General features: G+C 32.2%; 2 protein-coding genes across 2 annotated transcripts; one reads left to right on the forward strand and one right to left on the reverse strand.

Annotated features, from left to right (window-relative positions):
• Nucleotides 1–1,041: 1,041 nt before the first annotated feature.
• Nucleotides 1,042–4,702, forward strand: TRIADDRAFT_59261 (uncharacterized protein; the record flags this gene model as incomplete). The annotated part of the gene is made up of 14 exons (XM_002115225.1): nucleotides 1,042–1,044; nucleotides 1,097–1,329; nucleotides 1,639–1,738; nucleotides 1,869–1,995; nucleotides 2,107–2,246; nucleotides 2,385–2,459; nucleotides 2,990–3,064; nucleotides 3,199–3,393; nucleotides 3,576–3,716; nucleotides 3,796–3,888; nucleotides 3,967–4,044; nucleotides 4,148–4,352; nucleotides 4,456–4,522; nucleotides 4,597–4,702. 14 exons carry the CDS (start codon nucleotides 1,042–1,044, stop codon nucleotides 4,700–4,702), a joined length of 1,638 nt encoding a protein of 545 aa, XP_002115261.1.
• A 3,461-nt stretch (nucleotides 4,703–8,163) lies between these two features.
• TRIADDRAFT_29209 (uncharacterized protein) lies at nucleotides 8,164–8,574 on the reverse strand (the record flags this gene model as incomplete). Its single annotated transcript, XM_002115350.1, has 1 exon — nucleotides 8,164–8,574. A coding segment is annotated over one exon (411 nt), but the record flags the coding sequence as incomplete, so codon positions are not given.
• Between the last annotated feature and the right edge of the window lie 2,060 nt (nucleotides 8,575–10,634).

Here is a 10,634-nt window from a genome sequence, read left to right on the forward strand (position 1 = left end):
TACGAACATTAAAGCAATTTTTTGATAGCCATTCCTTTCACCTTTAATTCTATAGCCGTCATATATGAAATTTTCTTCTATTTTATAGTATAAAAGGAAAGAATAAATAATAGTATACAGCATATAGTATACAAGTATGTAAAGGATAAAGGATGCTCATGTCTATTTTTAAGCAAACGAACATGAGCAATTTATGACGTATGTCTACATGTTCAAATGTTTATAATTTTCTATCGTTTGCTACCTACTATTGTTATGTCCCATATGATAGGCACTTATGAAGCTAAGCGATATATTACGTTGTATCAATCATTCACTCATTGCTAATTTCTCACACTTTCATTTACTTATTGTTCGACAACAGTGAATGCTGCTAGGAAATTCACGCAAGCAAGTCCTGAAATTGCCAATTTTTTCCTTAGTGACAACTTTTTGATACAAGTTCTGAAAGCAAAGTTACCAGCATCAGTAAAGTATTTTATTGCTAGTTTTGTTTTCTATGTATCTGGCATATAATACCCCAAAATATATGAACATGGTTGTATTGCATTGATTTAAACTGCTTTTTGCAACTTCCCCTGCACTTTACTATCATTTTTTCTCGCTTAATCGACAATATTTATTTACATTAGATTATACAATAATAATTAATTCATGATCGATGTCATTCTTCATCAGTATCAAGCATTTTCGTTACGATTGAGTTTAATTGTGCTTTCATTGAAATCTGGCCAAGCGGACGAATTCATTGAAAGTTAATAAAGTACATAGACACGTAGTTTACAAAGCGATATTTTGCTGTACATGTTCATATACATGTAAAAATGAAGACTTATCGGACTATAAAGCCAAAAACTCTCCCTCCGAAGATGGTTTCATTAAGCAGCGATCACTGTACTGTATATTAATCTAAAATTAAGTATCCGCAATTAATATCTAGATATTACGCTATATTACAAGACTGAAAAATCGCATATTCGGAAGAATTACAAATAGTCTAGTAGATACTACAGTATACAGCTAAAATTAATAAATAATAAAATGGTAAATTAAATGTGCCTAAATGATAATCTGAAAATCTTCCGTGCTCTATTAGGTGTATAATGGTATTGTTAAAGACTTAACCCGTTTTGGCCATCGTACAGCTACAGATATATTAGAAAACGGACGTCAAGCCGAGTTAAATCCACCCCAATTAGTTACACATGATGCTTGGGGACGCCGAATTAATCGTTTAGAAACATCCAGTGGGTGGAAATCGATGCATGCTGTCTCAGCTCAAGAAGGATTAGTAGCAATTCCTTACGAAAAAAAATATGCCGAATGGAGGTAAGTGCTCAACTTTAGATGAATTACTTATACCACTTTCGTGTACATATTATAAGTGTTACTTAAGTATTTTATGTCTTTACATTCTATCCTTAAGTCTGGTAAGACATTGTATACCTAAGATTTACTACAAATCCAGATGATTTTATATTTATTCATTTTTATTACGGCATGCTACAGTAAGAAAATAAAAGGTGTTAAAGGATATTAATAATATTTATTGAAATATAAATACCGGTACCCAGTGGATTGACTTGATAAAATAATTATATGAAAATAATGAGCCGTGTTCTTAAATTTATTCCATAGCCGTATCTATCAAGTTGCAAAGCTTAGCCTTTTTCATTGCTCATCTGGATTGTATACGTGTCCATTAGCAATGACAGATGGAGCAGCAAAAGTTATCGAAGTAAATGGATTGGTTATTTTGCCTTAAGCTATTTCAATTTATATTTTCGCCAAGACTGCGTTTATTCTATTTGTTATATTTTACACGTATACTTGTACTGAATAGACACGCTTGCTTTTAACTACTATAGGGTATCAGAAAGGAAAAAAAATCTATCTATCTATTGAATGCTTACAGTCGACTTACATCAAGAGATCCCGAACAATTTTGGACATCAGGACAGTGGATGACAGAAAAACGAGGTGGATCTGATGTTGGTAAGTATAGGTATTCTAGTAAGTAATTTCAATTCGATTATTCTATGTAGTCTAACAATGATTTGCCTAATCTGAACTAAATACGTGCGCATTTACGATGATGGTTACAAGGAAATACTGAAACGATAGCAATCAAATATTCGAATGGACGTTACAAGTTATATGGAGATAAATGGTTTACCTCCGCAGTTGATTCTAATATCGCTTTTACGCTTGCTAAGATAGCAAATGATAAGAGCAATACGCCTGCTGTAAGTTATTCTTATTATGCAGTATAAAAATTAATCGTATGAAGATGCAATAAATCATTTAGAACTAATATTTCTTTGACTATTGGATATAAGTACACAAACACGCACATATACCTAAGATTATTTATATGTTATTAGGGTGGGGACAATCCATCTTTATTTTATCTTGAAACCAGAAATCCTGATGGAGAACTAAATAATATTAACGTCAATGTAGGTTCTCTATTCGAGTTTTATTTCATAACAAGAAATTTCATCCTAATTAATTTATTAAATACCGTATACATAATTTGAAATAGAACACGTTAAGCTTTAGACTCGTAGAGGTTTCTTATATGGCATTGTTGTCCTATGAACTTACTGACAATGATAGCATGCTAGAATAGTTTATTACTGTGACAAAAATTTTACCAATTTGAAATATTGTAAAGAAATATTCCTGAATAGGAATGCTTTCCTTGCAAGGTATTGCAGATGCTATCATTTATGTTTTCTAGCAAGGGATAACAAAATATTAGAGTAGAGTGTTCTCCAATGATAATCGACATGATTATATTGATGAGAGCTTTACTTCGCTTGCTAAATCATGATGGTAGTCTGTGAACTTACGAATATATTTATGTAAGATAATACAGACAGTTATAATAGCTACGATGATACAATATGACAATCATATCTTCTAGTAGTTCCATTATTTACCGTTTGATTATCTTCTACTTGATTTCAACCGCTTCTGGAACTAGAGATTGAAAAATAAATTAGGTACCAGACAGCTACCCACAGCAGAACTAACGCTTGATGGGACTATAGCAGAAAAGGTACAATACAAGTAAATAGGCTGCTATTCTATAATAGCTAAATGCTACGTATGGTAGAAGCCTATTGACTTTATTATTGAAATTGATTTCAACGCAAAATCACCATTTCGTTATACATTTACGGTGTTTAATAGGTTTCAGAAGATGGTCGCGGTGTATCTGGAATATCTCCAATGCTCACTATTACTCGTCTTCACAACTCTATCAGTGCGGTCGGATCCATGAGGCGAATACTTACCTTAGCTGAAGCCTATGCGAAGCAGAGAACGGCTTTCCGCAAATACCTTTGCCAACATCCTTTACATGCTCGAACATTGACTCAAATGGAGGTACACGTCGCAAAACATTTCCATAACTCCTACAGCTTGTATAGATCTCAAATTTCTAAAATGCAGACGCTTAGCTTTAAAGTGCCTTTCTTTCAATTTTAATCTTAGATGTTCGAATAATAAGGATAATAATGTGTACCATGTGTAGCTGGGCTTAAATAACTGCTATCGTATCAATCTAGGTCGAATCTAGAGGTGCTTTGCTACTTGTTATGGAGCTTGGTCGCTTAATTGGATTAGAAGAATGTGGCAAAAGTAACGAACAGAACTTAAATCTTATGAGACTCTTAGTCCCTATTACAAAGCTTTATACTGCAAAACAAGTGAGGACTTGTGAAAAAACTCTCAACATATAATTATCCCGTATGATATCAATTCAAAGGTATTTACTTTGATCGATAGGCTATGCAAATTGTATCGGAAGGGTTGGAGTGCTTTGGTGGTCAAGGATATATTGAGGATACTGGTTTACCGACAATTTTTCGTGATGCACAAGTACGGAATAATTGCATTAAAATTTAAATTGTGTATTTTTAATATGTTAGCAAATTAATTAAATATTAATGTGAATAGGTGCTACCCATCTGGGAAGGGACAACTAACATTCTGTCTTTGGATGTACTTCGATCTCTGTTTAAGTCCAAAGGCAGTGTAAGCGAATTTGGTCTACTGAATTTTTAATAGATTTCTTTTTTTATAGAATTCTAGGGTTATGTTAGTATTGATCCTATACTTTGTCCTAAATAAATTATAGGTTCTACAAGCATTCTTATCGTCCGTGCAAGAACGGCTTGCAATAGCGATGGCAGCAAAAAGTGAATTGCAAGATGTTGCAAAAAGTGTTGGTACAGCAGCTGAAGCCATCAAAAAGTTTGCCTACCAAGTAGAGCAGCAACATGAACAATTTCTAGAAGTTGCCGCACGTGACTTTTCATATAGTTTAGCGCGAGTTTTTATGGGTACAAGATTGACCTATGTTGCATTTTTTAGAACTTGCTACTATTATTGAAAAATTGTTAAATAGTAAAATAACTTGCCCAATATCAAATCCAACTATTACAGGATCTCTACTTGTCGAGCACGCTGGTCATATTGAATCTGGAGAAGTTGACCTATTTATTGCCGAAAGGTAATTTTTTACTTTATATTAAATTAATTGTAACTAACGCAATTTCAAGTTAGTTTACTGTGTCAATTTGGTAGATTTTGTGATGCTGACTTAACTCCAGTGGTAACCTTATATCAACGGGATTGTTATAGCGCAAATGCAATTGATCTGTATAATGAATCTATTGCTATATCCGAATAATGCTACGAAAAAGAATTGTCACATAAAAGCCGAGCCCTTTTGCAGTCTTATTTGCAAATATCTGAGCGTAAACTCTTTGCATTTATGAAAAAGAAGAAAAAATAGTAATAATTATCAACGTAATTTGGAATAATCAATTAATTAATGATGCTTTACGTACGAACTCTAGTTAATAAAAGAGTTGGAAGCTTTTATAGTTTGATTTTTTCAGCATGGTACTTGTTAGCCTCGTGCCATTATTTTTTACAGTACTATGATAATACGACCAAGCATATTTGCATCAGTATATCTCAACATTTTTGATTAGATAACAAGAGTATTAACTGAATATTTAACAGTCGAAATCGGTCCCTACTAGGGCCCACTTCAGCAATAATTTGAGCAAGAATTGATCAGAGATCGATAGAATTTCAATATTTTTTAAGGATTCCCCTTAGATTAGGTATTGAAAGTCCTACATTAAGTGAAAATTTTAAGCAAAAAGCTTCATATGCGAAATCTTTCGAAATCGATTGTGGCATTAGATTATTTCTTTCAGTAAATTCCTGTTTCCGATTAAAAAGCTGGCAAATACTGCTCTTGAAATTTAACTCAGTCCTAATATTAAGGGAATTATACATTTATAAGACTTTACATTGGCTAACAGCAACACATAGTTTGAATAATACAAGTACATCATTTTATCACGCCGGCCATCATCTACAATATCTACAATTACTATATTAAATTGAGTTGCGCATTTATCTATAGTAATTTACTACGTACTAACGAACCTGCATAACATACCATGCAAATGACAGTTCTGATAATAATAGTAATTCATGTTATTTTTAGCAAATAGTCAAATCTTCAGCACGCACATATCTTGTGAAAACCATACTTTCTAAACAGATCGCTCTTGTAGTTGACTGAAATCACTGCGGCTTGCTCATCCAATGGATTAAAAATGATGAAATTGATTGTAGATTTGATCATTTGATTTTATATCACCTAGTTTGTTTGCATGAAGAATTGAAATAATCAATTTAATTTTCATATCCAATTCTTTTTTGTTAGAAAATCATCTATAATGCAATAGTAATTTAAATGACTTTAGATGAGCATTATTTGAAAAATGATCATTATAGTACTGTACAGTAAAGTAAAAAGACCAAAGATGCAGCAATTAGATATTTGTATTCATATATGGCAGTGTTACATTTCTGAGCTAGATCCCAACGATAAATATGGAATACAGTAAACCACCCTTTTAACCCTTCCACATTAAAGGATAAAGTCATTTATTGTGCACGGATGAGATATAATTCGAGCTAGCTCTGTATTTTTTAGTTAATCGAATAGTTTACATCAATTAAAGGAGAGATTCATTTTAATACGTGATCAATCCTAGAAGATCAACAACCCACTCAATTATATGGTGATTTAGTTAAGAAAGATCTGCTAATAATTTAAAACTCGAACGAAAGACATCGGAAACGACTTTCAATGATTATCTCTGCATATTAATCTGTAAAGAATGATCTTTCCAAAACTCACCTGACACTAAGTAGTATCTGCTATTGATTTTATTTCCTAGATACTGATTTTATAAACTGGAGCTTTTTTGTATCGGCGCAAAATGACGATGTAACTAGTCAATGCCGTAGGGTAACAGAACTCAATTTTTTTGGTCTTTTAAAATAAATGCTCATAATTGCTAATGCTCATTGATTTACTGCATTTATTGCATTTACTGCAACTTTGCTCGGGTGGTAAAAAATAGCAATTTTCTACCAATCATTTATGAAGTATTGATCATTAGGTTTTGTACTAAAATTATTTTCTATATTGCATAACAGCAAAAAATCATGATAAAGTTAAGCTTTAGTAATTATAACTTGATAAAAAAAATGACGGGATTTAGTGTGTATATTCCCATTTTATTCTTATGGCAATTTTATGGTTAAACAGATGTAAGAAAACCGATGTAATCAAGAACTGAGAAAGTTTTATCCTGATTTAAACTATAGTTATTCCTTTCTTACAAAATTTAAAATCTTAATAATCTTATGGAATAAATTATAATTGTTGAAGGGTAGGTAAGGTATCAGCAATTTGTATGTAATATCCTTAGCTGAGATGCCATTGCACAAACTAATGGATACGTGAAGATTGATATTTAAATATTATTAAATTCTATCATGCAAAGGATGAGAGTAATACTATTATCTTAAAGTGTTAAAGAGTGAATACTCGTATGTGCACTAATGCATTTTATTTTGTATTTTATTTCAACCTAAGCTAGAGGAAATGATGTGCCAACAAAATGAAATTCTCATAAGGTTAGGTTGCGACTATTGATTGAGCACAATACTATGAGTGATTCTAGTTTAGTAATAAGCAATTTATGTCAGTTAGATAAGGTGACTGAAATAATTCTTCGCTATTAATAAATTAATCGTCATCAGTAGCATACTATAGCATAGGAAAATTATTAATTGCAATAAACATGATTCTTAATTATTTAAGGGTATAAAATTTATGAAAGTCAATTTTAAGCTAATATTGACAACGAATTCAATAATGGATAACAGAAAGGTAAATGATTATAATAAATACTTGTGACAAATTATAGCGTATTAAATCTTTTGTCTTATAGGAAAAAGTGAGCAATTGCTTACGGAATTTAACTTAACTACACTAATCTATGTCTTCGGCAATTTTAAGCTGATGTGATAAAAGTTTACAATCATAAGAGGATGGTAAGATATTTCGGATAGTTCATCGTACAGGATAAAATTAAGGCTTATCTGAATAGATAGAGTTGGTTATTTTGATCTACAGGATATCGCCGTAAATGATAAAGTCCAATGGAAATGAGTAAAAAAATGCTATTATCAACTTTCAATTTAATGTTCACGAATGAATGAGCTTGCTGTTTTATTGCTGACGATGCTTGCGGGCTTAACTTGTGTTCTCACGATGTTACCAGTGTATGGCGATGTTTGAAAGATGAGAATTTTACCCACACCACGGCATAAGCAATTACTCGTTAAAATTTGCTGAAATGATTTTCTAAATGATGTATTCATGACAGCATAAATGAGAGGATTAACACACGAGTTGAAATAGCCAAAAGCAACTAAAACATTTAACGGCTGGCGCATGGAATTGGATAATTCCTTATTAATCCTATAACTTATTATGAATAAACCATAAACGATTGTAGCTGGTGTCCAACATAGAACTAAACACCCTAAGACTAATATAATCATTTTGATCGATTTTCGCTCATTTTTAAGGCGTTCTTCTCTATTTCTAGCCAACGAATTGCCAACGGCTTTATTATGAGTTTTAATACGTCGCCATATTAGCCCATAGCAGAACATGGTGACAATAGCAATAAACCAAAACCAGACAAAATGCATCAATGCAAACCAGATATTGTACTTCCAATTAAAGACTACAATGCATGTTTCAGCAATGGCAAATATCCACAGCGGTGGTATGATATATTTAACTTGGGACCACTGCAAGCGTGCTTTTTCAGGATGTACTATGCCACGATAGCGATCTACACTAATAATGGCTAACTGCAGTAGAGAGCAAGATACCGCTGACAACGCTACTTCGCCAGCTACAAGAGCAGCCAATGGACGTGGATCCTGAAATAGGCTAAATAGCGCTAATGGCACTGTGATTGTACAAACTGCAAGATCGGCAATTGCTAAAGAGAGTATAAAACCATTGGTTGCTGTTTTCATATTATGGTTCTTAAAGATTGCCATGCAGACTAGAATATTGCCAATGGTTCCATAGATGAAAGTAATGGATAGCGTCGGAATAAGGATAATTTTACTAGCTAACGAGATGTTGCCTGCGACTAATACCATGATAAAATACCCAATGAGGTTGGTAGAAGCAAAGGGAATAGATAAGGTGATATAAAATCCAAGGTAGATCTTATTTAATGTTGAATTTACGAAAAATTCTTCAACGGTAAGGATTGCTTGATAATACTATGAATGATAGTTTAATGAAGAAGGCAAATAGTACTTCCAAAACGATTTTACGTAGTTAAAATTGCAATTTTTCAGCTTACGTGAGTGTAGAGTTTAACCTCTTTTAAATATGCAACGGATTGAATAATTTACGTTTGGTAAAAATTGAAATTGTTCGATACTTGAATCGTCTAGTTGATGCTAATCTCTATTCCCCACGCAAATGACCAGACCAAATCCTTCCTAATAGTTTAGAAAGTTATCATTAACAACCCATTAGCAATAATAGTACAACATACGAACTGTATTATTATCTTATTTTGCCCAACTTATAATATATTAAATTAAGTTAAAAATTAAGACACAATATAAATGGCAAATTGCCTCTTTCTTTAGTCGATTTATATTTAAAATATTAATTAAAACGAGGTCAAATCGGTTTATCTGATAGCTAAAATAAAGAATAAAATTTTAATAGTAGAAAAGCAACGATTTTAATTCAACATGATATCGGATGAAATTAGAGTATGTTTAACGCTACTTTTCATAGATATAAATGTAAATCAGCTTTCTATATATCCCTAGCAATCTTGCAACCATGAAATTTTCTCGGTTTTATACTATCAACTGTGGCAATGATATAGGAATCTACTGAATTAGGACTACATCAGCATAATGTAACAATTAAAAGTATGCTTGATTTAATTTAGAGAATCGTTAGCTTCACTAAATATTAATTGTAGCAACGACCTTTGTTGATTAACGTAGTTACCTTTTTAGACCTCAATGCAAAAGTTCTCCTCCTTTTTGTTTTTCATAAACGAACGGAAGGTACCGTAATTGCATTCAGTAAAAATTTTCTTCAAGCGATGATCTTATTTATTTATGCAAAATGACATAGTATGAATTTCAAATATTCGCCACCAATGGAGGTAATTTAGCTTTAATTAGTTTAACGAAAAGTCGAATCTTAATATTGGCGACAAGCAGAAATATAAATTATGGAGATGACATCAAAGTTTTTCAGTGCTTCAGATACTGCAAGAATGAATAACTTTCAGATTATATCTGTTACACTTTTGATTAAATTTGATGTGATTGCAGTTGGATATACAAGTTGTGAGATAGAAAAGGATCTTTAATAGAAATATCGGGATTACTACCAGAATTGATCTTTTGGAATTTGAAACAGAATAAAATTACTTTCAGCTAGAATTTCTCTTAGCATTAGCGCAGATCTAGTTCCTTCTTAAACCCACTCGACATCGGATGAAAACTAAATTTACGGCTGCAATGTTAGCTTAAATAGACTGGCTCATTTGTACTTCCTTATGATTTATTCTGTCGTCATAGTTTTCATAAATCAAATACAACAAAAGACTACTCGTGATATTGGCCATGAAAAATAGGTCGATTACTCTTCCATGTTGTAACCAGTTGATATTATTTATAACAATAGTTGAAATCAGGATTGGAATTCTAACTCTATTACGCCATATTTTAACTATTGTTCCATAGACCAGTTGGTTGATACCACGCGAAAAAAACTTTAGAAGTATCCATAATAACCTTGAATAGGATAGAATAACAATAACAACATCACGAAAAAATAACAGGAATTATCAAGGATAGGCGAAACGATTGTTTGTTAAAAGGAAATGGACAGTTCACTTAGTTTAATATCGTTACCTGCCCAGGCATTTTGTATACGGAGATACTGTAGAATAAAGTGGACGTGTGGAGACGGAAATGGAATAAAAAACAATGCAGTCAAGATGAAATATTTCGTCAATATGAATAGTTTTGTCTCGCCTAAAAAATAGACAATTGAAATTTCTCCTTGATATTTTTATCACCTAGGTAAATGCAGGATGGGCCTGCTACAAATTTAAATATTTAGTTAGTTGTATAAACGAATTCGATTGTAAAAATTGCCATTTCAGCATAGGAAA

Source organism: Trichoplax adhaerens, genomic scaffold, assembly GCF_000150275.1.
Source record: "Trichoplax adhaerens TRIADscaffold_10 genomic scaffold, whole genome shotgun sequence".
In the NCBI taxonomy this organism is placed as follows: Eukaryota; Metazoa; Placozoa; class Uniplacotomia; order Trichoplacea; family Trichoplacidae; genus Trichoplax; species Trichoplax adhaerens.